General features: G+C 49.3%; 2 protein-coding genes across 5 annotated transcripts; one reads left to right on the top strand and one right to left on the bottom strand.

Moving 5' to 3' along the window:
* Positions 1-74: 74 nt before the first annotated feature.
* Ube2q1 (ubiquitin conjugating enzyme E2 Q1) lies at positions 75-8,383 on the bottom strand. Its single transcript, XM_020166221.2, has 13 exons — positions 7,945-8,383; positions 5,608-5,712; positions 5,189-5,293; positions 4,525-4,575; positions 2,993-3,133; positions 2,719-2,803; positions 2,394-2,454; positions 2,088-2,178; positions 1,915-1,973; positions 1,766-1,814; positions 1,397-1,492; positions 971-1,037; positions 75-573 (listed from the first exon to the last, which is right to left on the bottom strand). The coding sequence occupies exons 1-13, from the start codon at positions 8,269-8,271 to the stop codon at positions 542-544; spliced, it is 1,269 nt and encodes a 422-aa protein (XP_020021810.1). The 5' UTR covers positions 8,272-8,383; the 3' UTR covers positions 75-541.
* Positions 8,384-8,720: 337 nt separating this feature from the next.
* Positions 8,721-26,610, top strand: Chrnb2 (cholinergic receptor nicotinic beta 2 subunit). Of its 4 annotated transcripts, XM_074047973.1 has the most exons (8): positions 8,958-9,036; positions 16,758-16,895; positions 17,290-17,733; positions 18,924-19,069; positions 19,252-19,296; positions 19,689-19,798; positions 20,674-21,646; positions 24,714-26,610. In XM_074047973.1, the coding sequence occupies exons 3-8, from the start codon at positions 17,670-17,672 to the stop codon at positions 24,873-24,875; spliced, it is 1,500 nt and encodes a 499-aa protein (XP_073904074.1). In that variant the 5' UTR covers positions 8,958-9,036; positions 16,758-16,895; positions 17,290-17,669; the 3' UTR covers positions 24,876-26,610. The 4 variants fall into 4 exon arrangements, with proteins under 4 accessions (XP_073904075.1, XP_073904076.1, XP_073904073.1 ...); XM_074047974.1 differs by lacking the exons at positions 8,958-9,036; positions 16,758-16,895 and adding an exon at positions 8,721-8,840; XM_074047975.1 differs by lacking the exon at positions 16,758-16,895 and having other exon boundaries at positions 8,930-9,036.
* The last annotated feature ends 249 nt before the right edge of the window (positions 26,611-26,859 follow it).

Here is a 26,859-nt window from a genome sequence, read left to right as displayed (position 1 = left end):
CCTCCCAAGCAGTCAGGGGATGGGGGTGGGGTGGGATGTGGGAATAAAAATAAAGATGAGTCAAGACCAGCATCTTCAAATTAACAAACTGTAATTGTTTTCCCAAAGATACATTTTTTCATACACATCCATCATACACTGTAACCAAAAAAAGCAGTGTACATGAAATAAGAGAAAATAAATTAAAAATCCATAGCATAGGTAAGGAGGCTCTAGTCTGGAGCACAGCTGAGTTCCCAGCAATATAAGGAGGCTTGAGAGTTTCTTTATAAGAATGCCTGCTAGCAAGGGTTCCAGCAAGGTGGTTGATCTGTAGTCAGTCTTGAGTACTTGAAACGGTTCTGTGTTTTTGTTTTTGTGTTTTTTTTTTTTTTTCCTTAGCGTTTAGAATAGCCATCACTGTCCTGCAATAGGCAGAGCTATCACGTCCAGGAAAAACGAGGGAGGGAACCACAGAGGCAGCGTGAGATCCAAATACAGCATTCAAAGGTAATTGGTCCAGTGGTGCCTGGGAAAGGAGGAGGGGGATGACACTCCAGGGTTAGCCATCTTCCTTTGGGGGTGTGTACCAGCCTGCAATGAAATAGCACCATAGTTGAGGGGCAGGCCAAGGCCCTCCCTCCCCACCCCGATCCCTAAGGACACCAATATTCCGGCAAGAAGACCCTAAGGCTTCCTAGTGCAGGGACAGAGGTATATGAAAACAGACTGCCTACCTGGAGATCATAAGGAAAGAATGAAGAGCCTAATCTGAGGTGAGAGAAGAGCTGTATGAGCTTTTCAGAGGGGGTGGGCAGAGGGCAGCACCAAGTCTACCTGTGATACTCAGGCCTTCTCTGAAGAACTGGGCAGGTGCTGGGTTAATGGGTGCTAAGGCTCAGAAACTAAAAAGGACTGTTGGTATTTGGCTGAAGTGAAAACCTGGACCTGGCAAGTGTCTGGCTCTCCAGGGGACTGGCTCCAGCCTCACCGTTTTTTTCGTGGATCTGCACCAAGGACTTGTAGGACTGCTGTGCTCTTGTCAGACTGTATTGAGACTGGGAAGAGGAAGCCACCAGATCAGGCCATTGCCAGCTGTGCCCCTCACCTTCCACAGGTTGCCACACAGGAATCCCAACTCCCAACACTGTGCTCTGGTAACACACTAAGGACCCCTGCCTGAAAAGTCCCTTGGGGACACAGTGCCACAGTCTTACCTTTCCAGACCTATTAGGCCCTCCCAAAACTCTGAGGATGCCTCCTCAGGCCAATACCCTGCTCTTACTATGGCCACCCCAGGCCCTCTTCTCCAATGCCACCAGCCCAGGGCCCTTATCCTCTTGGTCCCTCAAAGGCAGCCTTGGCCTGCCAGTGGCCCAAATTATATTTGGCTTCAGTGGCCATCCAGGCCCCTTACTTTGTTGGCTCCAAACTGCACCCGTGCTTTCCCCTTCACCAGCGTGGCGCTGATCTGCATGATCACTGACTCTATGGAGTAGGCACTGCTCCAGCCCTGGGGCATGGGAGGGACAAAGCAAGCAAGTCAAGACACAGCTTCCCAAAACACCTTCCACTGTTCTCCAAGCAAGCAGTTGCCTCTACAGAAGGGCCCCTGCCCTCTATCCCCAGTATAGCCACAGTCTTTCCACCTGGGTCAGTGGGTACACATCCTGCCTGGCAGAATAAAAGGGCCACTTTATGCCTATAGCCCCCTTCCCTGAGATTGGGTAAAGCCCAGCCCAGCCCCACCCAGACCAAGCCAGTCAAGAGTACAAGACAGTCTCACCTGTTTGGTGAGAAGTTCCATGCAGATGGCACCTCCGCCCAGAACGTATCTGCAGAATAAAGGCCAGTCATCAGTGCTTGGCCAAAGCTAAGTCCCTTCCTCACCCTCTGCCTCAGGAGTTGCCCTCTTCCCCTCGCCCAGCCACTCACCCTCCGGAGAGGACTGGAGACACAACCCTGACGAATGGTGGGTCAAAGGGAAAATTATCCTGAGAGAGAAGGGCAGAGACAAGTCAGGGAGGGGATGCCAGAGACCTCAATGGGCTTAAGGCAGACAAGGAAGCCTGAGTCAAGGAGGGAGAGATGGGAATGGAGAATCTTACTTTAAAGGAGAAGTTAAGTAGAATGAAGTCAGCTCCTTCCTTCTCTTTGAGGATCTGGAGATCATTGTGCAAAGCGCTGTCCTGGTCAACTCTGAAAGAAATGAGTCTGGTGTCAGATTCCTAGTCCCTACCCAGGAGCCTCCTAAGGGGTCCCACTGCCCAGACTGGCAGTAGCTGGGTACACCACTGCCACACTTCCTTCTGGGACCCTGCAACCAACATGCTGGGTGGGACTGCCCCAGAGGTCCATCAGTTGCTCTACTCACACTGCTCCTTAACCTTTCCTATCCCAAAGTCCCTACTCACTTGAGGAGTTTGACATTCCAATCATATAGACTGTCATTCACAAGTTCGACTGCATAGTTTCCTGAAAGGAGACAAGATGAGTGTTAGTAGTATGGTCCAGGTGGACAGAGGGCCCCGCCCCCCATGCAGATCCCTCACTCTGAGGAAAAGATCAAAGGCCCCAGATGGACATGCATCCAATCCATGCCACTGGCTTGATTTTCTGGTGTGAAAAGCTCATGAGTATTTGTGTATCCCGGAATCTCTTGGGGCCTCTTGCCACCATCGTGTCATATCCTTCTTTATGAGAAACTTCTGTACCAGCCCCTCTCTGGGGCAAACTTACCGCCTTTGAAACTCTGTGATCGGTATATATCCCTGAGCTCCTTCATCAGCCGGTCAGTGGCCTGCACCGAGCCAGACACTGCACCCTGCAAAGGAGGGTTCACAGGACATTTCTTGGTCATGCAGTTTGGAAACACACATGTTGGACCTTAAGGGCAGTCTGGGAACCTGCCCAGGATTTAGGGAAGGATCAGACACCCAGAAAATACTGACATGTGATGGCCTACCACTTCCCACCAACCTGTTCACCCAGCCACTCTCTACAAGGCACGTACATTTAAGTAATCTTGCCTCTGGTTCTTTTTAATTTTCTCTAAGATGGCCAAGTTTTCTTTTCCAATGCCATCATCTTCAGATTTCTTGCCTTCAGCTGGTTCTTCCTCTTTCATTTCATAGTGATCTAGGTCTTCTGTGTCCTGAGGCAGGTGGGGGTAGAAATGGGTAAGAGGAAGAAAGGCACCAACACAGGTGGTGGATAAAGACCAACACCTTCTCAGCCCCATACTGCCTGAAGCATTAGTCCATCCAACAGTCTCATCGACACAACACTCTTCCGTTCTGAAATAGTTCCAAGCCCTGTTCCCTCCACAACCTAAAGGACAAAGCAAATTTCTTGTCCTTTTCAGTTCTCAAGCCACAGCAACAGAGCCACAGTAAGGACATAGGAAGGGACTTAGCTTTCTGTTCCTCAGAATAACTCCACTCCAACTGTCACTAAAACTCTCCCTTGGTAGCAGAAACTACCTTGATTCCTAGCAGAATGACTGGGCTGACAATGTGACTGAAAGCTCATGTTTCACCAGGTGAAACTATTGTACCCAGGAGTCCTCAGGGCCCCAGGTCTAAAGGAGAAACCTGGATCACAAATCTGTTCCTCTTCCTACAAGTGTAGGATCTGAATCAGGGATACCGAAGTACCCACTGCCAAGACTGAAATCATGAGTCCAAAGTGAGAGATGGTAGAGGTAAAGAACAGAATTTGCTCCTTATTCACTCTGCCCTAAGCAAATCAACAATTCACTGTGCACAAGGAAAGAAGGCAACTATCTCTAGGGTTCAGCCCCTTAACCAGATGTTGTGAGTGTGGTGCACAGGACAGAACACTGTCTGAGTGGAGTAAATTTCATGCATCACCCTTACAATGTAGATCATTTCACTCTTACAACCACTTACAACCACTTTATCATTATATCATTCTCTCCATTTTACAGATGAGGAAGCTGAGGCCTAGTGAGATCAATCATCATGCCCAAAGTTATAGAACATTTAGCAGAGCTAAAACAAGTTCATTCTGGCTCTTAAGCTCAGATTCTTAACCATTATGTTATATTCAGCAAAAACAATTGTTTTAAAGGGATATATCAGCTAAATTACTTAGCACTTATCATGTACTGTATAAAACGTTTTATGTGCAATACCTCATTTACTCTTCAAGACAACCAGATGCAGTACACATTATAACCCCATTTTACCTGTAAGAAACCTGCATAGTGAGATTAATTCAAACTCCCCAATTAAGACAGCCAGGATTCAAACTCAGGTTTGTCAGATTCCAAAGCCATTTGACATTAGACCTGTCAAATATTTACTTGGTTTGAAGAGATTTGTGCTAAACTGTCTTCAGTGGTTGAATACAGGTGCCTTTCTTCTTAACTACACTGGCTATTCCTCCAGGTAAATAAATCTGCCTTTATTCCTCTGATGTTTTTCTCTTCCCAGTTACAAACTAGAGCTCTGTTTACAGTGGGTGACCAATGCTGCTGATGGGCAAAGCTTCCTGACAATGCACCTCAGATGGCAAGCCTACCTCAGGCATCTCCTCATCTTCATCCTCTGAAGACACTTCTTCCTGTGTGCACTGCAGTGGGTGGGAGGGGGAAGATGGAAATCAGAGCCCCATTGGCTTGCTAGAATGCAGCCTCTGACCTACTCCCCTGGGCCTCCAGGTCTGGAAGCTGCACACTTGCCCATAAAGCTGCCAGTCTCTCCACCAGCCAGATCTGAGTGGAAGCAAGAGCCCAGGGGATGCCTTTGCTACCAGCCCATTATTTTCCCCCTACCATATGCCAAACAACAGAAGAAAAATGGCTGTTCTGTCACAAATCCCAGTTCTACTTTACAAAGAAACCCTCTTTTACTTGATTTCCTCTGGACTGACATTGTCTTGGTTCTAAATAAAGGGCCTGAATCCCCAGTGACCACCAACTGCTACTAGTAAGAAACTTAAAAATTTCTCCCTCCCTCTCAACCTGAGAGATGCTGCCCCTGAGAGTGAGTTTTGATAGATGAAGCTAGTATACCCCATTTAGCTAGATTCCCATCTGGAGAAGAAAGAGGCTGAGAGTCACCTGTGAGTTTGGGAACAGGTGGGAGTTGGGAGAAGCAACCACAGATCCATCTTAGTTATCAAGTATTTATCAAGTGCTCTCTGTGGGATGACTGACAGTGCCCAAAGACCCTCAGCTGCTCACCTGTTCTGCTGGCAAGGGCTGATCCAGCATCTCCACATCAGGATGCTGAGGGAGATTGTAGAGTTTACACAGGTCAGAGATGATCCTCTTCAGATGCTGTAAGAGCTGGAGTAGGGACCAGAGATATCAAATACTCCTTCCCCACTCCAATCTGGACAGCTGCATGGGTGAGCTCTTAGCTTAGATTCCATATTGATACTAGTTTCTAAACCAGATGGATCGTGTGGCTGTGGGAATAGCTCTCCTGGTGGACCAACCCTGGGACCTCTACAGTAATCTGCTGCTGGCTTTATAAGAAATCTGCCCCAAGATATTCAGCCTGGGGTGCCACCCACTTTCCACATCTGGCTCCCTCTCAGAATGCGTTTGTAACATGGGGCTTATAGGAATACATGCACTCCTACCCCTTGCCCCCTCACCAAGGTATTCCCTTTCTTTATGTCCACCAGCCTCTCCAAGACAGCAGCCAAGTTAGGGTCATCAGATTCCACCGACCAGATAGGGGGTACAGCAGGGTATGATTCCTGAGGGAAAAAGAGTAGGGAGAGCAATCAAAATGGGTGACTCTGGAAAAGATCAGATTTTGCCTGCCCTCTTCCCCACCCCAGACTTCTAGTTCTTTTGCTTCCATGCCTTACAACATATAAAGGCCTAGCACAGAAAGTCAGTGTCTAACCAAGCAACCAACAAATCCTAGATTGGCAGAAAAGTCCCTGGGAGAACCTTTTCCAAGAAGCAACCTGAAAGCTTTTCTTTTTCCTCCAGAGTAAAAGCCAGAGAAAGCAACACAGGTAAACTCCCCATCAATAGCAAGGGGTCTCCTAATCTACTGTCCTCCGAGAGCCACACTTGGAGTTCTCCCCACACACAGGCCAGAGTCCTCCAATCATTCTGCTTTCCAAACTCCAGAATGGGGGGGGGGGAAATGTGTGGGTGGGAGGATCACCTCATTACAATCACACTGATATATATGTAAAAAAAAGCAGACTGTAGCTCACTAGGTAAAGAGGAACAAGAAAGGAAATTTTATTTCCAGAAAGTAAGAGTGAAAGGATATCAGGAGGAATCTCCCCACCCGACTCCCAACAGAACCCCTCTAAGACCAATTCCCCCACTTCTCTGTTGGGAAACTGCCACCCTCTCGGTCCAGGCGTGGGCTATAGGGCTGCACATGGCAGGCTGGGAGAAAGAAGCCTACGCTGCTGACATTCCCAGCATTCCTGAGCCACACTGCCAAATGCAGCCTGACCAGACTCCCCTTCTGCCTAAACCAAGGGGCCAGTTTACATCAAGTTCCCTTTATTAGGGGCCTCTGGCTGAAGAACCCCCAAACTAACTTTCTGCCAAAGACAAAGATGGTAGATGGCCTCTGGCAACTGAAAAGGGGTAAACTTCCCCTTAAAAAATTAGAAGCTTAATTCAGGAACAAAATTAAATCTTAAAGGTTTCCACACGTACCAAGGAAACCTTACCCACTTCTACTGGGGATCTTAGCTCTGCCATAATCCTCAGTGCTGGAGAGAAAAAAAATTATCAAAGATGCTTAAATCTTCACCTGACTAAGCCACTCCTGGTCTTTCAATAGTAACTGTGGGGGAGGGGAGAGAAATGGGGCACATGAGTTTTGGTGGGGCACCATCCACTCAAGCTGAGCCTTACCTCACCAAATCATGACCTGGTTTCACTGAGAAAAGGGACAGAAAAAAACCATGAAAATTGAACTCAGGGCTCCAAGAACCACAAAATTCACAAATCTGTCTCTCCCCATTCACAGTTGGCCTGCTTGGATAAAGGTACTGTCCACTAGCTGCCTAGCTTCCTGCCACTCCAGGAGAGAGAAGGCCATCAGCAGGGGTCATCAGCCAATCCAAGTGGGAAACCATGCAGTATACCAGACACTCCCAAATTAGACACCAACCCTCCTCAAGGGACGTTTGAGAGTAGAGTAAGACAGGACACATGTAAGGTGTCTCCTAGTGTAGTGTACTTAGGATGGAATGATGCCCACTGGGCAAAAATGGAACTGTTACTGCTCAGAAGACATGCACATCACATTACCATCATTACAAGAAAGGCAACAACCTAGGGCAATTGGACATATCCACAGGGAAAAGGGAGGGGAGTGGCAGATGTGCTACAGCTGAGGCAAAATGAGGAGAGTTAGAGGTTACACCAGAAAAAGGAATCCAAAAGAGTGAAAGCAGTCAATGAACTGCAAACTATCACTTGTGAAATTCAGAAAGCAGAGGGGTTCCATGAGGGATGTCTGGGCAATGGATCCCACAGGTGGTAAAATCCTAAGTCAAAGGAACTACTGAGAAGGGTCATCGCAGAGTTCCAGGCGAGGTCCTTCAGCTGGGGCCAGTGCAAAGGCCTGGAACCTTGTAATTGGCCCGGGGGGAGGGGGTTAAGGTGGGGGGAGAAAGGGGCATTCCTAAGTGGCACGGTAAAGTTGCGGAACGGTAGCTAAGAGGAACCAAACTCATAAACCTTGGGATGTGGGTGGGTTTGTGGAAGGGGGGCTGTCGAGTGACCATATGTCGGGGTGTCTCTCGTTATCAGGGGCCAATAGTAGAGATTTTTGAGTGCACAGCAGAACCTCAAGGTGCAGAAACAAGTGTAACCCGAAGAGAAGGCGCCGAGACCCAAAAGGGGCTTCGGCCTCCCCAGGTCCTTCGAGAGCAAAAGGCTGTATGGTGTGATCCCGAGTCCCTGACATGGGGCCCCACAGAGGCACACGCGATGGGGGTCCTCACCGTGATGTTGCAGTGGATGCGGACGGGATCACCAGGCACCGACCCCCGTGAGGGGAGATGCGGTCCGGGCGCGGCCCCCGCCCCGGCCCCTCCGGCCCCGGCCAGCAGGAACTCGCAGCTCAGCTCGTCCAGGCAGGCGCTGGCAATGCGGAAGCGCTCGTGGCCGCGGTGGAAGATGGACTCGAGCAGCTTTAGCTCCCGCCTCAGGCAGGGCCCCGGCCCCGGGCCCCCTCCCGGGCCGCCCCCGGCCCCCGGCGCCGCCCCCTGGCCCCCCAGCTGTTGCCCCGGCCCCGGCTGCTGCTGCCCCTGCGGCTGCGGCTGCTGCATCCTCCGCTCCGCTCCGCTCCGGGGCCGGCGGGCCGGGAGCCTCCGGCCTCCGCTCCGGGCTCCGCCGCCGCCGCCGCCGCCGCCGCCGCGGTCCGCACTTCCTGATCCCCCCTTCGCCAAGATGGCGCCGCCGCCACCTCCGGGACAGGGCCCCCCCTCCGCTCGCTGGCCCCCCCGGCCGCCGGAAGCCGCGCGCCCCTCCTCCTCCTCCTCCTCTTGGGCGGCCCCGCCTCCGTCCCCTCACGTGACCTCCCTGATGTGGCCCTCTCCACGTGATCTTTCAGTCTTTCCCGCCTCCTTGTTCTTGCCTGTCACCCTCCACATGTGACCCGGAGTTTCGGGCTCGCCTCTTTCAGCGCCTCAGTGCGTGTTTACGTACGTCGTACGTACACACGCTCGAAGGCCCTTCGCCGGCTGTCCCCTCTCACGTGACCCGGCGCCGCGTGCTCCCAGGGGCCACCCGCGCGGGACTCTTGTTTCCTGCTCGGAGCCCTCTTCCTCCGCCCCCGGGCGGCGGCGGGCGTGCGGGGTACTCGGCGAGCTGAGAAGAAAGAAGTGCAATCACCGCTGTACGGTCTCTATCCTGCGTTCCCACAGTGGTCCTCGGGGCAGGGTCCCCCAGCCTCTGCCTCTGGGAGGGGGGACATGCTACATCTCCACACTGAATGGGGGTGGGGGGGCTCGGGGGCAGGAGCCCGGAACTAGGATACCAGAGGCTTGCTTGGATCCTCCTCCTTGCTGTGCTTCTAACTCGAGTGACCTTGGGTAAGCCACTTTCCCGCGGAGCCTCAGTTTCCTCATCTGTACAATGGCTCCTAAGAGGATGATGGTCAGTTCTATGCGAAGAGATCTTTTAGAGTGATACAGCTCGCTGGTTGATTATGTCTGCGGGATAGTCAATAATAGCTGACGTTTGGCGCTTTTCAGACCCTACAGATCTGGGCGGTCCAGGTTTCCTTGATAAGAGTCATGGCAGTAGTGCAGCATTTTTGTAAACCATTGACCTAGCGGTAGGATGGAAGGATACAGCCTAAGGCCGCTCTCATATTCCCTCCCAAGCCTAAATAGCTCACACCTTGTCGCAGTGATCCTGGCAGCTACCAGGAATTGACGGCAGTGCATCCAGGCTCACACTAGATGGCACTATCACAAAGGACAAAGCTGGTTGAGGTTCCAGAACCTAGTAGTTTCTTTGCCAAGGGCAGGTGTCAGCTTGTGGTGGGGCCTGGTGAATTCTGCAGGGCTAACTCAGGGCATGAGCCACTGACCATACCGCCCCCTTCCTCTCCCACCTGAACTAAAATGAGTTAGATTTTGTTGGAAGCTGACTGTACCTTGGTGATAGGTGCTGGGCTCATTCATTCAATGGTGTTTGCTGAATGCTTTCATTAGCCAAGTTCATCTCTGGATATTTAAAGAGATTGCACGTTCCTGGACCTTCTGGGGACTGGTTATCTTGTTTGAGTAGTCTGAACAGTTAGCTACCTGTCGCCTTTGTGCCTGTGTGTAGCTGGTAGCATAAAGACTGTGGTATGAATTCCGGTTTATCGAGCACTTCCTGAGCCATGACAGTTTGCAAATATTTCTAAACCTCTCAAGAACGTTGCAAAGCAAGCATTTGTATCCCTGTTTTATAAATGGGGAAAGAGAGTGACTACTCAAGCATATACAGCTACTGTGCAGAGTTCCTGGATCTGTCTCCAGAGGCTATGCCCTTCTGCCCTACTCTGCCTTCCTTTTTTCTGGGGGTAGGGAGGACGTCAGGGTCTTGCTATGTATCCCAAGCCGGCCTCCAACTCAAGGTCCTCCTGCCTCAGTTTCCTGGGTGCTGCCACTGCAGGCTGCACCACCACACCTGGCTCCTCCACTCTGCCTCCCCCTTGTGCTTCCTCAAGAGCTTTTCACACATTACCTGACTCTGTCACTTACCCAGGAAACCCTCAAATGCAGTTATTTGGAAGATTCTGAATTCTGTATCTTATAAAGGGCTAAAGTGTTTATTTATTTAGTGGTACTGAGGCTCCAACTCAGGGTCTCATCCATGCTAAGCAAGGACTATGACTGACTTAATTAGAATAAAACAACACGATGAGACAGTTCCACAGTGCTGCACAGCTCTCCCAAATCCCCAACTCCCACCTCTGCTATGAGGAACCCAAAAGTCATGGTCACTGGAATGAGGTTTGTCTTCCCTTGCTGGTGTGCTCAGCATCTCAGCTCCGCCTGGGAGAGTCCTCTGGTACCCAGAAGCCTCACATGGGAGAAGATGAGTAAATATTTGCCGAACACCTACTATGTGTGAGCTCTTGATGCAGCACTGAATGAGACAGACCCAGTCCTCACATCTTCCATGCATTCAGCCTGGTAGAAAAATCACATTGCATGGGTTGTTAAATATCCAGTCACTTACACTGCAGATGTAGTAAGTGCTTCAAAGGAAAACAAGACTAGAGATCTGGGCAGGTGTTCCTAAACAAGAAACAAGCTGAATTCTGAAGAGTGAGTAGAATTACCAGCTGCAAGAAAAAGGACTGACACTGTCCCAGGCAGAGAGGATGGCATATGCAAAAGTGGGAGTTTGGTATGAACATGTTCGGAGGGAGTGATATGGACCATCATCTGGAGACATCTGGAGGGTGATGGGTTCTGAGCTGAGAGGGCAGTGCTAGAGGTGTTAATTGCAAGGAATACTGCCTTCTGCTTTTTGCTATAAAAAGGGGCAGGACAGCTGAATGGGAAGAGCATGGCCTGTGAGTCAGACAGAAGGACTTGGATTTCAGCTCTTTTGCTTTGCTAGCTGTGTCACCTTGGGCAACTTAATTTCTGCAAAATCAGCTTTCTTATCTGTAAAACATACATGATCTCTGCCTTGCAGCATGGTCATTGTGCTATTTTAGATGAAATGAGCTATGTAAAGTGATTAATACAGTGATGGGTACTTAGTACCTTGCACAGAAAATGCTAAATCCTACTCTTGCAATGATTACCACTTCTACTAAAAAGCAGAGGTAATTACCATTGATGGAGCTCTTCCATGTGCCACGCACTGCTCTAGGCATGGATAGACAAAACGGACAAGATCTTTGGTCTTGTGACACTTCCATTCTAGTGCAAGGAGTCAGTTCACAAATGTGTCAATAAGTAAGAAAAGAGGTGAGTGTGGTGGTGCATGACCATAATCTCAGCATTGGGAAGGTGAAGGCAGGAAGATTGAGTTCAAAGTCAGTCTGGTCTACAAAGTAAGTTCAAGGCTAGCCTGGGCTATATAGTGAGACCCTGTCTCAAAAAGCCCCTCCACAAACAAAAAAAAAATATCAGAAGGAATTAAAATAGGATCATGTAGGAGAGAGGGACTGGGGTTACTTAAGTCCAGTAGTCAGGAAATGTCTCCCTAAGGAGGCAGTGTTTGAACTGAGATCTGATAAAGAAAGGCCTCAGGACTGGGAACAGGAAGACCATTTCAGGCAGAAAGAGCAATAACCTCAAGGGCTGGGTGAGAACCAGGCTGGTGTGGTCTAGAAGTAGGAAGCTAATGATCCACTGGCTAAAACATGGGCTTTGAACTCCAGCTTTGCCAGACAACGGTGTGACCTTGGGCAAGTTACTTACCCTGACTGCCTCAGTTTCTGTAAAGCAGAGATCATTATAGTGCCTATGTCAGAAGGCTGTTGGAAGGATTGCATGAAAACACATGTAAATGCATAAAACAGTGCACGTAAATAAATGTTTTTAAACATAGGTTGCCAGGCACCAGTGGCTCACTCCTGTAATCCTAGCTACTCAGGAGGCAGATCAAGAGGATCATGGTTCAAAGCCAGCTGAGGCAAACAGTTCGTGAGACCCTATCTCAAAAAAGCCCAACACAAAAAAGGGCTGGTAGAGTGGCTTAGGGTGTAGGCCCTGAGTTCAAACGCCATCACCACAAAATAATAATAAAAAAAAAAATTGGGTATCTGCGTAGCTTGAGTCTAGTGAAAGCAGAGGAGAGGAGGACAAGAGATGAGGCCAGTGAAGAAGGGAAGGAGCTGGATTATGCAGACCACAGGAAGTTGTTTGGGTTTTATTCAAAATGCAATAGGAAACCATTGGAGGATTTTAAGCAGGGAGTAGCGTGATTTGATTTAAATTTTTAAAAGATCACTCTGGCTATTCTGTGGAAAATGAATTGTAGGGATTTTCTCTTTCTCCAAAAGATCGTGTGCTACCAAAGTGAGCAGCTGTGCTTGTTTGTAGCAAAGTGAGTGGCCTCTTCTTTGACTTTTTCCCAGAAGCATAGCACTTTGTCATTGACTCAGCAAGTATGTCCTGAGCACTTGCTCTTTGCCAGGAACTGTGGTGGGCACTGAGGATGAAGAGATAAATAAGACAGTCCCTGTAGGAAGCACCTGACATGATTGGTGGCACAGAGGAGAGGTTCCTCACATGACAGCTCATGTTCGTTCCATCATTTTTGTTGTACTTCTTGTTCCTGCTCTCAGGAGCACATGGTATTGGATGAACTGGAGCCAGATATAATGTACTGACAAACAGTGACGTGACAAACACAGTAATAGGGATCAAGAAGGGTAAGGGCTCAGGCAGTAGAGTGCCTGCTTTTCAAGTGTGAAGCCCTGAGTTCAAACCCCAGTCCCACCAAAAGAAAAAAAAGAAGGGTAAGGACCTTGAATGGTTGTATTAATCAGGATTAACTGCCAATAAGGAATGTGGAAGTAGAAGTTCCATTGGTGGAAATGGACAGACACTGTGAAAGAACTGGGCCCAGAAGTAGAAACAGGTTGGAAAGGAAGGCTGAAGATAATGGAGGGATGACTTAAGAGCAGAAGGGAAAGGGACAAAGAGGGGGCTCAGCATAGGCAAAAAGTGCAGAGATGTTGTTCATTGGTGCTGTAGCCTGAGGGATCAGGAAAGTCTTGGTAGCATCATTCTTTCTGGAGGTCAACTTAGCAAAAATTCTTAAATAATCAGAAACTTTAAAGCTTTGGCTCAGCAATTTCACTTATTCACATATTCTATGGCTGTTAAAAATAGTTATCAGTCTGTAATCCCAGCACTCAGGAGGCAGAGGCAGGAAGATCACGAGTTCTAATTGAGCTTGGCTGTACATTGAAACCCTTGTTTCAAAAATAAAAAATGTTATCTAAGAATACTTACTGGTATGGAGAGATGTTTGAGAAATAGTAAATGAAAAAGGAAGACTATAAAACAATATCACAATGTAGTCCTTTAAAAAACAAAATGTATGTGCCTATGTACCCAACGGGAATGTATATATTTGTGCACCAAAAACACGACAAGAACATTTATAGCAGTATTTTTGTATTATTTTTTAATAGTCCAAAATAGGAAACAACTGAAATATCCATCAGTGGTGGATGGATAAGTGACAGTGTGTTCATACAATGGAGACAGTGAAGTACACTATGCTATGTTCATGTTTTAAAAAAACACAGCTGGGCATGGTAGGACACACCTGTATCCCAGCATTTGGAAGGTGAAGGCAGGAGGGTGGTAAGTTCCAGACTACACAGTGAGATCCTATCTAAAAAAGCAGGTGAAGGTCTGGGCATGGTGGTTCCAGGCCTATAATCCCAGGTAGAGATCAGGAGGGTCAAAGTCTGAGATTAGCCCTAGAAAAAAAGTATGAGACCCCCATCTGAAAAATAACTAAAGCTAAAAGGGGCTGGTGGGATGGCTCAAGTGGTAGAGCACTTGTCTAGCAAGTGCAAGACCCTGAGTACCTTAAAAAAAAAAAAAAAAAGGGAAGATTCTGTTTCCATTTATCTAAGGTTCCACAGGCAAAGCTGACCTACACTGTTAGTCAGGTGGTTTATGATAGTTACTTTTTTTGTTTTTTACACTTTTAATCATGTAAAAAATGAGGGAAAATACACATAACATAAAATTTAGCATTTAACCTTTGCATTCACAACACTGCATAACCATTACCACTATCTAGTTTCCAGAACATTAAGAAGTCACTTCCCACACTTCCCTCCCCTTATGATGTTCCTTTCAAAGAGGGAGAATAATGACTGGAAGAGTATGATGGGGGCCTCTGGATATTGGTAATGTTTGTTCCTGTAACACAGGGGTGGGTGTTAGGTGTTTATATTGTAAAAATTTAGCTAGATCTACCCTTACATGTATTTTTGTGTGAGTACTGTATCTAAATACGTACAGGTATGTGAGTTTGCTAACCGTGATTTTCTTCCCCTGGGAGGTAAGATTATGAATGCATTTTGTGCTTACTGTGTTTTGCTAACTTGTATTTTCCTTTGGTTTCATGAACACAATATTACTTTGCTAACACAATTTTAAATCTTAAAACACCTTAAGAAGAGCGACATGAATGTTAATATCTTTCAGAAGAAAATGTTCTTTACCATTAGCCACAATGGGAGTGGCCACCACAACTTTGCCCAATCCCTGTTTTGCCTCAGCATTGATAGTTCTGTATCTCTACCACCCTGTGTGGTTCTGGACCTGTCCTTTCTCCCCAGTTGCCTTTCTTCCTGGTGGATATGCAAGAGGTATGTTGGGGAGACATAAGGAAGGAGGGGGTCTCAGTCCTCCTTGGTCACTGAGTGGTTCTATTCAGATGACTTATTCCTTGCCAAGCTGAAAGTAAACATGAAGTAAAAGCTGGAGAATTTGAGAACACAACATGAACAGGCTGTCTGGAGTGGTCTGAAAGAAGCATCAGAAAATAGCTAAAGGCTTTAAGCAAGTAAATGACCCCCTCCACAGTCTCAGAAACATGGAACCACTCCAGAAAAAAGTTTTCTTTCTTTCCTTCCCTCCTTCCTTCCTTTCTTTTTTTCTTTCTTTTTTGTGGTACTGGGGTTTGAACTCAGGACCTCAGGATTGCTAGGCAGGTGCTGTACCCAAAAGAAGGTTTTTATAACAGAAGACTTTCACAGCCTTTCTTAATCACCCTGCATCCACCAAAGCTCCTTGTCCTGCTCAGGAGTTTGGAATACCTTTAAGCCATCCTTGCTTCATTGAATTTTCCATCATTCACATCTCAACTCTCATCTCTCTTCCCTCCAAGCCCCTCAGGCACCATTAACCTCTTGCTCCTCTGTGCTTCCATGATACCTCATTCATTCCTCTCCTAAAACAGCCACCATATTGCATAATAATTTGTGCTAATTTGTGATCTCTTTAATAACTGGAACTGACTCTTTATGATTACTGCATTCTCAACACCTATACAATTCTCGACACATAGAAGATACTCAACAAATGCTGATCTAAATTTTTGAAGGTGAGGGCTGGGGGCATGGCTCAAGTGGTAGAGCACATGCCTAGCAAGTGTGAGGTGCTGAGTTCAAACCTCAGTACCACCAAAAATAAATGAATAAGTAAGAGTAAATTGTTGAAGGAGGATCTTCTCACCCTTGACCTTTTCCGCAGTGGAGTGATTGTACACATTCCTCTTTCCATAGGCTTTTGTGCTCTAATCCTTTCCTTGGTTCCAAGATTACAAGGTTTTTTTTCTTTTTTTTTTTTTTCTTCATGATACTCAGGTTTGAATTCAGGGCCTACACCTTGAGCCACTCTACCAGCCCTTTTTTGTGATGGGTTTTTTTGAACCCACCACGAACTATTTGTCCATGCTGCCTTTGAACCAAGATCCTCCTGATCTGTGCCCCCTGAGTAGCTAGGAATACAGGTGTGAGCCACCGGCACCCAGCCCAAGATTTCCTTTTTAAGAGATTATTATACATCGATGAGCCCTGGAGCTAGTGGTGCAGATTTATGCCCACTTCCATGTGTATTATGGGACATGAAGTCATCGCACTTCCTCTGCAGTCCTTTTCTGGAATTTGTACTGCTGCTTCCCCTCAATTCCCGAAGCTAGCCATGTGTTAAATAAGTTGCTTCCAGCTGAGTTTTTACACAGGAATATTCACCTACACATTAAAAATGTCAGTTCTATACTACATCTTTTTCCTTACCTGGTAAACCCTTGAGATATGCCAGGCACTAAAATGGTTCATAATCTAGTCGAAGAGGCAGCCATTGTTTTAGGATTTCACTGGACATGCTCTGGAAACGGGTAACAGGTACGGCTTCCTTGAGGAACTGAAATTCTGCCAAATATTAAATTTAAGTAGAAGGTAGTTAGGGGGAAATGAGCTTCAAAAGAGCCAAAGGAGAAAACTACGTATTTAAAAGTCTGAAGTCTGGGGATTGAGAGGGATTAAATATCCAAGGATCTTAAAGACCTTGCAAATAGAGTATGAAACAGGGTAGAATGGCCCAGATGAAGTCGGAGAAGTAGGCGTTTATGAAATAAGACTGAGCTTTGCTGTATGATAAGTCTGCTTTAGTCAGGAATCTTTTGGTTAAAAGTGACAACAAATCCACTTAAGAAAAAAGAGGGCCTTTATTGGCTTAGCAGCTAAAAGTTCAGGGCTTTCAAGATCAAAGATGTCATTGAGTTTTGACACCTCTCTCATCTTTGCTCTCCTTTGTGTTAGCTTCATTCTTTCTCTGTGAAATGGTCTCCTGATCTCCCCAGACACAGAGAAGACAACGACTGGAGTGGAAGCGAGTGGGGATGACAAAGGATCATTGATAGGGGCTGCTGATCTTTTTCTCTCTTCAAAACCTTCAAGGTTACCTTTTTTTTTTGTCAGAGAAAGTCTAGACCTCCCCAGCTAGATCCACCATGGGAGGGCAGGATCCTGGCTTTTGGGCAGTTTATGGAGGTAATGGAGATAGAGAAGTGGGCAGGTTAGGGGACTCTGTTCCAAGACTCTAAAGCTGTTTACTTTCATAAAATAGCAAACCCAGTGCCCCTGTCTAAGGGCCTAAAATGCATTTTTTCTCTACCGCATCCTTAGCTTTCCTGGACAGCAGGATCACTGGTCTCAGTAAAAGAAAAAAGGAGGGCAGTTATCTCAGAAACTCAATTTGGCTCTTTGCACCCCACCCGCGTACTAAGAGGGCCCTGACCTACTTGCCCGCTCCTTCTGCTTCTTTCTGCTGACCCTTCTCAAATCTCTCCAGGTCCCCCTAAACTTCGATGAACAGCCCTTCTTCGACCTCACGCAGACCCCACCGTAGGAGGTCCAGTCAAAGAATAGCGCACCCAAGGATGCCCTTTCTTTCCTGGGACCCGGCGCTTCCGCCTCCGGGGCAGAGACTCCTCCCCCTCACCGTCCCGATTGTATTCCCTGGCAGAGCAACCGGAAAAGCCTCCGCCTGCTCAGACCCGGGTAGGCGAGAAGCTTTGCCCCCTTCCAGCCGGCTCCTTACGCCCCAAGAACGGCCGCGCGGCTGCCCGGAGGCTGCGAGCACGCGCTGGGCGCCGTTCAGCACCACGGACAGCGCTCCGCCCGCGGCGCGCTCCGGCTGGATTAGGCAAGGCAGCAAGCTATGCCTGCGGCATGGCCTGGCGCTCCAGCCCCATGGCGCTGCTCTTCTGCTTTGGCCTCCTGTGTCTGTGCTCGGGTAAGAACGGACTGGTCAGATTCCCCTACCCCAGCCAATGGCCCAAAACACCGAGCTCTGTCTCCCCGCTGCCTGCACAGAAGGTGGAAGGGAGGAATTCCCTAGAGGTGCGGGAGCCTGCTTGGGGTTAAGGGAGAGACCCCAGGGACTTCATACTTGGGAAACCGATCTGGAAGGAGGACCTACCCTAAGGAGGAAGAGATAAAAACTCGGCCATTGGTGGTGGGGAGAATGTGAGCACAGAGAAGGAGGGAAGGGATCTCCCCAGCTTTCTGGGATGGCAGGAGGGCTGATCCTGATGGAGACTTGAGATGCCATTTGACTTTTTGTGAAACATTATCTCCGGAAGTCTGCCTGGTTCAACACTTCTCCCTTGGCTCCCCATCATTTCCCACTCTCCTCAATGGGCTCCTGATTTGGGCCCCCCCACAGGAACAAGGCAGAAAGGAGAGGGAACTGACTTATCTGCCTCTTGTAGGGTGGGATAGGGAACTTGGAAGCGAAGAGATCATCAGGCTGAGGACCTGGAAGGTGCTCTCTGAGGGGGGCCAAAGGAGGGGTGTGTTGTGCAGTTACAGAAGGGGATAGATATATAGAGGGGCCAGTACAAAGGGAATGAGCTTTCCACACTTGCATGCCATCTCACAGGGTGGGTAGACGCCTGTATGTATGGTTGCCTGACCCAGAGAGCAGACAAGCCAACTACCCTTCTCTAACCCAGTTCTTGTGGAGGAAGGGGGTTGGTCCTATGGAGGCACATAATGCTAGTTGCACACATAAACGGGCACTGATTAAGAAGAAAGGGTATGTAGTAGGATACACTACTGTTCCCCTTTCACCACCCTTAAACCTCCTGTGAATTGTAGGTATTTGCTGGGGAAGCCTCAGAGCAGACACCTTTTGAAGCTACCCTCTGAGACCTTGGGGAGAAACCAGGACTCCATTAATCCTTGAAGAGTGGGTTCTTCATCTAGACATCTAGAGTCTTTGTCACTGGTCCAAGAGGGGCTTTTCTATGAGGGCCTTCATGGGGGCAACTTAAGCATTTTGCAGTATCCTTAGGGATGGGACAATAGGAAGCCATAGCCTCCTAGTTGGGCCTAATGGATTGTCTCACTTGCCTGGGGAGGGTGGGCTCCTTTATGAGCTCTCCTGTTTGTTCACTCACTTCCTGCCCCTGCTTTGCTCAGGGGTATGGAGTACAGACACAGAGGAGCGGCTGGTGGAGTACCTCCTGGATCCCTCCCGCTACAACAAGCTTATTCGCCCAGCCACCAATGGCTCAGAGCTGGTGACGGTACAGCTCATGGTATCACTAGCCCAGCTCATCAGTGTGGTGAGTAGGGGTCCCAAACTCTCTGACCAGCTACTGAAGTCAGCTCAGCCAGAATGTATTAATGTTTGTGTTTACTAATCTAGTGTTCCCAAGGTGGGAGGGGCCAGGAGTGGTGACAGTAGGTTTACAGGCTAGGGGTGGAGGTGGGGAGGGTTTCTCAGCAGTTTCTCTATTTCCCACAGCATGAGCGGGAGCAGATTATGACCACTAATGTCTGGCTGACCCAGGTTAGTTCTCTTCCCAGCCACACCCCCGCCCTCTTTCTCCCCCATATTCCTCCCTCTCCCCTCTCACTCCTCCTCCTCTTCCTTTTTGGCATGTCCTTTTGGAGTCCTCAATAGGATTTGAATCTTGGTTGGGCCACTTACCTGCTCTGTGATTTTAAACTCTCCAAAATTCATTTTTTCATTTGTAAAATGTAGATTCTGATACCCTGGCTTTGCTATGCATATTAAATGCACAAATGAACCACACTTATTGGGCAGAGAAGTCACTGTGGGGAGGAGGCTGGCTTTTAAAAATTCCTCAAACCGTATCAGCCTCCTCTTATCCCTTTTCTTGACTTTGGGCCCCTCCTTGGGGCAGAGGTTGGTGCTGCTTCCCTCTCTCCTTTTCCCAGGAGTGGGAGGATTATCGCCTCACCTGGAAGCCCGAGGAGTTTGACAATATGAAGAAAGTTCGGCTTCCTTCCAAACACATCTGGCTCCCAGATGTGGTCCTATACAACAAGTAGGTGGCCCTGGGGAATGGAAAGACTGGGGGAGACCATGGGAGGACTCGGGAGGAGAAGTCTTGGGAGGAATCCGAGAAATTAGCTATGTTGTGAGAGGGAGGGGACTTTTCACTGGCATTTGTGAGATGAGCACTAAGATTGACAGTCCCGGACCAGTGAGGTATAGTGTTTATAACTAAGGTGACTTCGTCCTCCGCAGCCTCCCTCCCAGCCACTTAGGATTCACAGTATTTGGAGTAAGGGTGGGGATATTAAAGGAAAATTGACAGCCCCCACCGCTTAAGTTGATTTAAGAATAGGTGTTCCTGGAGCCCTGGGCAGGATCAAAGAAACCTAAGCTCTTAGTTTCTCCTCCAGATTCTGTTCTGTCGCCTGCAATAATCCCTCTCACGTCTATGTAAAAACTACCTTCCTTCCAGTCCCACAAACAAACAAACAAACAAAACATCACCACCAACAAAAAACTACCTTCCTCAACTGATGGGACCATGCCTGACTCCCACCTGCCCCCGTCTCCCTCCATTGCTTGGTCTCCCTGGTTTCCCTAACTTCTCCACTGTCATGAGGCACAACCAGCTTACACAGTTCGGGACAAGTAGCAGCTGTGTCCTTTGCCCCCATTCACCCTTTTCTACCTCTGAGTGGCCACACAGGCCTCCTGCCCAGGATACCAGTACCTGCCACCAGCCCACCCATATCCTCTTCTTGCTCAATTCCTGTTCCAGCCATTTGTACTCCTGGATGATCCTTCTCAGACCTCGGCTCTCCTTCCTACATCTCCCTGTGGCTTTCCTCTCCCACTTCCCCTGGGTTGACTGGTGGTGATGGAGGAATGTTCAGGCCAGGGCTGACTGTGCCTATTCCTCGGCAGTGCTGACGGCATGTACGAGGTGTCCTTTTATTCCAACGCGGTGGTCTCCTATGATGGCAGCATCTTCTGGCTGCCACCTGCCATCTACAAGAGTGCATGCAAGATTGAAGTGAAGCACTTCCCATTTGACCAGCAGAACTGCACCATGAAGTTCCGCTCCTGGACGTACGACCGAACGGAGATCGACCTGGTGCTCAAGAGTGATGTGGCCAGCCTGGATGACTTCACACCCAGTGGTGAGTGGGACATTGTGGCCCTGCCAGGCCGGCGCAATGAGAACCCCGACGACTCCACTTACGTGGACATCACCTACGACTTCATCATTCGCCGTAAGCCACTCTTCTACACCATCAACCTCATCATTCCCTGTGTGCTTATCACCTCCCTGGCCATCCTGGTCTTCTACCTGCCGTCGGACTGTGGCGAGAAGATGACCCTGTGCATCTCCGTGCTGCTGGCACTCACGGTCTTCCTCCTGCTCATCTCCAAGATCGTGCCTCCCACCTCCCTTGATGTGCCGCTTGTTGGCAAGTACCTCATGTTCACCATGGTGCTTGTCACCTTCTCCATCGTCACCAGTGTGTGCGTGCTCAACGTGCACCACCGCTCGCCCACCACACACACCATGGCTCCCTGGGTCAAGGTCGTCTTCCTGGAAAAGCTGCCCACGCTGCTTTTCATGCAGCAGCCGCGCCACCACTGTGCCCGCCAGCGCCTGCGCCTGCGGCGACGCCAGCGCGAGCGTGAGGGTGCCGGCGCCCTCTTCTTCCGCGAAGCCCCGGGAGCTGACTCCTGCACCTGCCTCGTCAACCGCGCGTCCGTCCAGGGTTTGGCTGGAGCCTTTGGAGCTGAGCCTGGGCCCGGGGCCGGCCCGGGGCGTTCTGGGGGGCCATGTGGCTGCGGCCTCCGCGAGGCCGTGGACGGTGTGCGCTTCATCGCGGACCACATGCGGAGCGAGGACGACGATCAGAGCGTATGTACAGTGGGTCCCGGGTATCTGTAAAGCAGGGAGGGCGTCACTTTGACACGCGAAGCTGAGTGCAGGATGGAGGAAATGTGAGTTAGGCCTGGGCTCTGGCTTGGATTCTTCTTGGTCGCCTTAGGGAGGCTTTGGAGTCCATAGAAGATGACCTTGTAGCTTCTCGAAGACTAGTATCCAGGGCAAAATGTGTCATCTGGGGCATCATTGGTATCCTGAGAGCGTCCTGGAACAGGAAGAGGTCCTTCTGGGTTTGCAGCTGGGCCAGAGTCCCTCCCCTCCCCGCAGTTTGCATTACCACATCGAAGTTGTTAATCGGCAGCTCTTAGCACAAACTGAGTCCTTTTGTGGGCCACACACGGGACAAAATTGAGGACAGTAGAAATGTGGGAGGGTTAAGAGGTTCTGTGAGTCTGCTCCCAGTGGAGAGGACAGCATCCCAAGTCAATATCCCTTTTCTGTCTTCTGGGTCCTGAAGACTCGTCTGGTGAAATATTTATGGAGGGGAGCCCTCCTCCCCACCCACTCCACTCTCACACCCAGTTTTGACTTTTTTCTGCAGCAGCTTCCCAAAGGAGATTCCTAGGGACTGAGCCAGGAGTTGGGGGGAGGTACGATGGATTGGTATCCCTCTACTGAGGTTAGTCCCGGGATACCTGGCTAGTTCCACTCCTAGGCTCAGCTGTTGCCATGGTAACTGGTCAGGTTTCCTCTAGGACTCTACCATTCCTGTTGGGGGATGAGGAAGGACATGAATTATGGTTTATGCTGGGGGTAGGGTGGGGGAGCTTCAGGGGTCTGTTCCCCTGGAAGGCAGGATGTTGGATTGGAGCAAAAGCTTGGGCCAAGAAGCAGCTTACTCTGGATGGAGGAAGAGGGGGGCTGAGACTGGAGGAAACCGGGCAAGAGTCTCAGAGTCAGCTGAGGCCAAGTGGGTGATGCTGGGTGCAGGGCTCAGGCACTACTGCCACACCAGCCTCTATGCCTCCATTCATGTATTCCACTCATGTATTGTGCATTTCCTGAGCCAGGTGCTGAGGGTGCAGTGACCTACTTGGATGCCTCACAGGCATCTTAAACTTGACCTGTCCAAAACTGAGTGCTTGATCTACACCCTCACCAGTTTCCCCATCTTGTAGTAAATGGGGTAACCATTCACCCAGTGTTTTAGACCAAAACCTTGAGTGATCCTTGACTCTTCTTTTTCTCTCTCACCTCCCCATCAGCCAAATTATCGGAAGTCCTGTCCTATGAGCACCACCTCCAAAATAATCTTCAGTTTCATCCTTTCCTCACTACCTCCACAGTAATATCCTGGCTCTAGGCCTCCAACAGCTCCTGCCTGGGCCAGCGAAGAATCCGAATAGCCTCGCTGATTCAGCTTCTGTGCTCTTACATCCAAACAATCAGTGTCTCCTCCCTCAGCTTGTGCTGTTTTCCCTTTGCTCAGGTCATTGGCTTGTCTGTCAAAGTGGCTTAAGCAAGCCTAGGTCTTGGCACATTATGGGTACATACTGCCTGGAAGGCCCTTCTTTCTTTATAAGATTTCAAAAAATATTGTTTTAAAATTTTTCCCTACTATTAAAGCTGGAGACATTGTGACCCTTTGTTCCAAATACTTCTCTTGCATAACCCAGACTGGGTGCATAAACCAGCTCAGTGGTAGAGCATCTGCTTACTAAAGTGGGAGGTCCTGGGTTCAATCCCCAGCACTGAAAACAAACAACAAAAACCCCAGGTTCCATGATCAACCCAGGAAAATTTATCATCACTGCTTTTATCTAAGATAAAGTCAAATCTCTCCAATTTCGCCAATAACATCCTTCATAGGATCATTGTCCCTCCCCCAACCCAAGTTCTCCAGTTGCGTTTAGTTGCCATGTGGCTAGTTTCCTTTGATCTGGAGTAGTGACTCTGCTTTGTCTTTCATGGTTTCAACATTTTTCAAGGGTCAGGCAGATGTTGCTCACTTTGGGTCTGTCTGATTGTTTTTCTTCAACACATTCCCACTGAGATCTTAACTTAAATGTTACCTTCTCAAAGAGGTTGCCCAGGTCACTCTCCATTTCGTTATCTCAGTCCTTTGTTTCCCGAGAGCAATATGCTATTTCTTTATTCTTACTTCCTTTGGTTTTGGCTCCCTCAGTAGACTGTACACTACAGGAGCCTTTGTCTGGCTCAGTTGTGTTCCCAGTGCCTAGCAGGATACAGGCACAACAGTGCCAGGAATGCTTTGTCTCCTCCCCCTTGAGCTGTCTGGGCTCCAGAGAAACATGTGTCTAAAGGCCCAGACTCAGGCTGGGCAGAGAGACTGGCCCTTGGTGTGAGCCCTGTGGTTGGCTCTGTCTTTGACTGACTTGTTCACACCTGGTCCCCAGCCCTTGCTCTCTCGGGTCCCTGTGCTGTTGGATGGGGCTCCCCATGCCATCAAAAAGGGAGCAAACTCTCAGAGTCAGCCATTCACTCACTAATTCATCACCCAGTTACTGGACACTGTTCCAGATGTTGGAATTACAAAGATGAACCAGGCAGGGACCCTGTAGTTTAGGGGACTGTAGCTTTGTGGAGGGGCAGACATACAAATTGAAACAATACAGTACAAATGCTGTAATGGAGGTATACTGCTAAGGGAACCCAGAAGGGGCAGTGTTTCACTGTGATCTGGGGATCAGGGAGACCTTCAGAGAGGTGATTTTTGATTTGGGCTTTGAAGGATGTATAAGAGTTCACCAGGTAGAGATAGGGAAGTCAGATTTTCATGCACAAAGAGACCTGAGAGGACATGTTGGGGTTTGGTAAGTCTGGATTATGGAATGGGAGAGAATAGGAGGCAGGCTCCTATTTGTTATAATAGGTAGGTCTTGATTCTAGACTTGGAGGTTTAGATGGGCTCTGAAGGCAGTGGGGCCACTGGAGGCTTTTAGGCACGTGACAGAAGAGCTGTGAAAGGTCACATTGGTGTCACTGAAGAAGAGGAGTGGGGTGTGTATATACGTAGACCCATTCCAACCCCCATCCCACATCTGTCACTGACACCTGGGTCTCCATCTCCTCCATCCAGGTGAGAGAAGACTGGAAGTACGTTGCCATGGTGATCGACCGCCTGTTCCTCTGGATCTTTGTCTTTGTCTGTGTCTTTGGCACTGTTGGCATGTTCCTGCAGCCTCTCTTCCAGAACTACACCACCACCACCTTCCTCCACTCAGACCACTCGGCCAAGTGAGACCTCACCCATCTCCATCTCCCTTCTCCCTAGGGCCCCCTGTTGTTCAATGGTACTGGGTGGAGGATGGACAAGTGAGGTAACAGAAGGCGGGGTGCTGCCTCCACAGCTCCACCCCCTTACTTTCCTGGAGCCCTGCCCCACCTCCATCACACACAGCCAACACAGCCTAGAGGGGAACCAGCTGCATTGCATTCACCCAGCTGCTCTCCTGCTTTTGTAGCAACCCAGGCAGTAGCATTGATGGCAGAAGTGAAGGCTGACAAGTGGAGGATCCTCCACTTAGGACAGAAGATGGCCTTCTACCCTAAGGACAGTGCTGGGGAAGGGGCCAAGAAGGGGACAGAATTGTCCATGGCCTTCAAGTCATGGGAGAAGAGAGATAGCAGGAGGGACCGATGGGAGGAGAGGCCTGGTGTGACCTGGCACCCACCCTCATAAATGAACAGCAGCTGGGCTGGGAGGCTTCACAGCATCAGAGTCCTGTTGAGGACTTAGCCTGGCCCTGCAGTCAGACTCCTGGGGGCGGCTTCTGGCTCAGTTCCACAGCCATACGTCTCTGAGGGGTTCAGAGTCTAGCCCCGGTTCCCTTTCTAAAAGATGAAGAAGTCTTTTACCCTCTGGACTCCTCTCTACTTCCTTTCTTGCTTGGTCCAAAGTGCAGTGAAAAGGCCTGGGTAGTAGCAGAGCCTCTCAGTTGTGAATTTTTGAGTGACTTGCTTGGAGTCTGAGATCTATGTACTTGAACTTGCGCTTGTGAGAAGTGCAAGTTCACAGTCTTTTGGAGCTGGAAGAAGCTTTTAAAGTCATGGACTCCAATAGGAGCCATGTTACAGACGAAGAAACAGATCCAGAAGGTGAGACAAGCCCAGTGGATCCAACCCTTCCTTTCCATCCTGAGCCCCACTTTGAACTGAATGACTGCTTTAAGGAAGGCAACTAGAGACATGAACTTTAAGCAGACCTAGCCTTTTTGCTGGTAGCAGGACAGCCAGCTGTGGAGGCCTGCCAAGTAGGGGACAAATGACTGGAATTTGCTCCAGCTCCCATTCTTGCACTTCTGGTTCCATCCTTTTGCCTCTGGCTCTTCCCCTTCCCGGTCACAACCAGGTCTCACAACCAGGTCTCAGCAGGTTGAAGCAGAACTTCAGAAGGACAGGTCTATTGCTGAGGTGATTCCCCAGGGGACATAGTTCTAGTCGCCTGTCTTGTGGGTCCCTGGAGGCAGCATCTGACACTATTCCCAGGAGCCTGGTGGAGGCCACCTGGCCTGTTAGACCAGAAAACAGACCTCTTAAGGGATCTCCTGTCCTTACCTTCACCATGTGACTGATTCTGATTTGTGGTCCAACCTGAGCTCAGTGCTGGGCCATCAGATGGCAGGTTACAGAAGAGTCAGTTTGCCAGAGTGCATCCATGGGATCTGGCCTGCTGGGACATTTTGTACTCTGGAGCTCAGCTGGGACTGCTGCTTCTTCAGCCACAGTGGAGGTGGGAGGCTGTGCCAATGAGTGGTAGGGAGGACACAGCACAGGCAAAGAGTCTGGAACAAGGATCCCTGGGCCTAAGTCCTTGTCTAGCTCTGCCACTTTCTCACTGAGCCATTCTGAGCATGTCCCTATGATTTGCTAAGCCTGAGCCTTGTTTTCTATAAAGCAGGGAAAGTAATGCCCTGTGTGTGGGCTTGCTGTGAGGATGAAGGATGCTGGTGATAAAACCGATCACTGTATCTGCACAGAGTAGATGCTTCATGAACATGCAGTCTGAGAGGCCATCGAGGCCTGTGGGATGGGGTCACTTGACTGGCATGCCAGCCTCCCTCCGAAACCCACACATCTCTGTCTTTTTATTGAAGAAACCATGTTTCCCTAAACAGGGCCTGGATCTGGGGGAGCTGAGAGTGCGGGGATACAGCTGGGGAGGAATGCTAAGGGGTACCCCAGTGAGTTTAATGGGCAGGAAGTTCTCTCTGGAGTACTATCAG

The sequence above is a fragment of the Castor canadensis genome, chromosome 11 (genome assembly GCF_047511655.1).
Source record: "Castor canadensis chromosome 11, mCasCan1.hap1v2, whole genome shotgun sequence".
Taxonomy (NCBI): Eukaryota; Metazoa; Chordata; class Mammalia; order Rodentia; family Castoridae; genus Castor; species Castor canadensis.
Note: the sequence above shows the minus strand (reverse complement) of the source record. Positions and strands in the feature narration are given on the sequence as shown.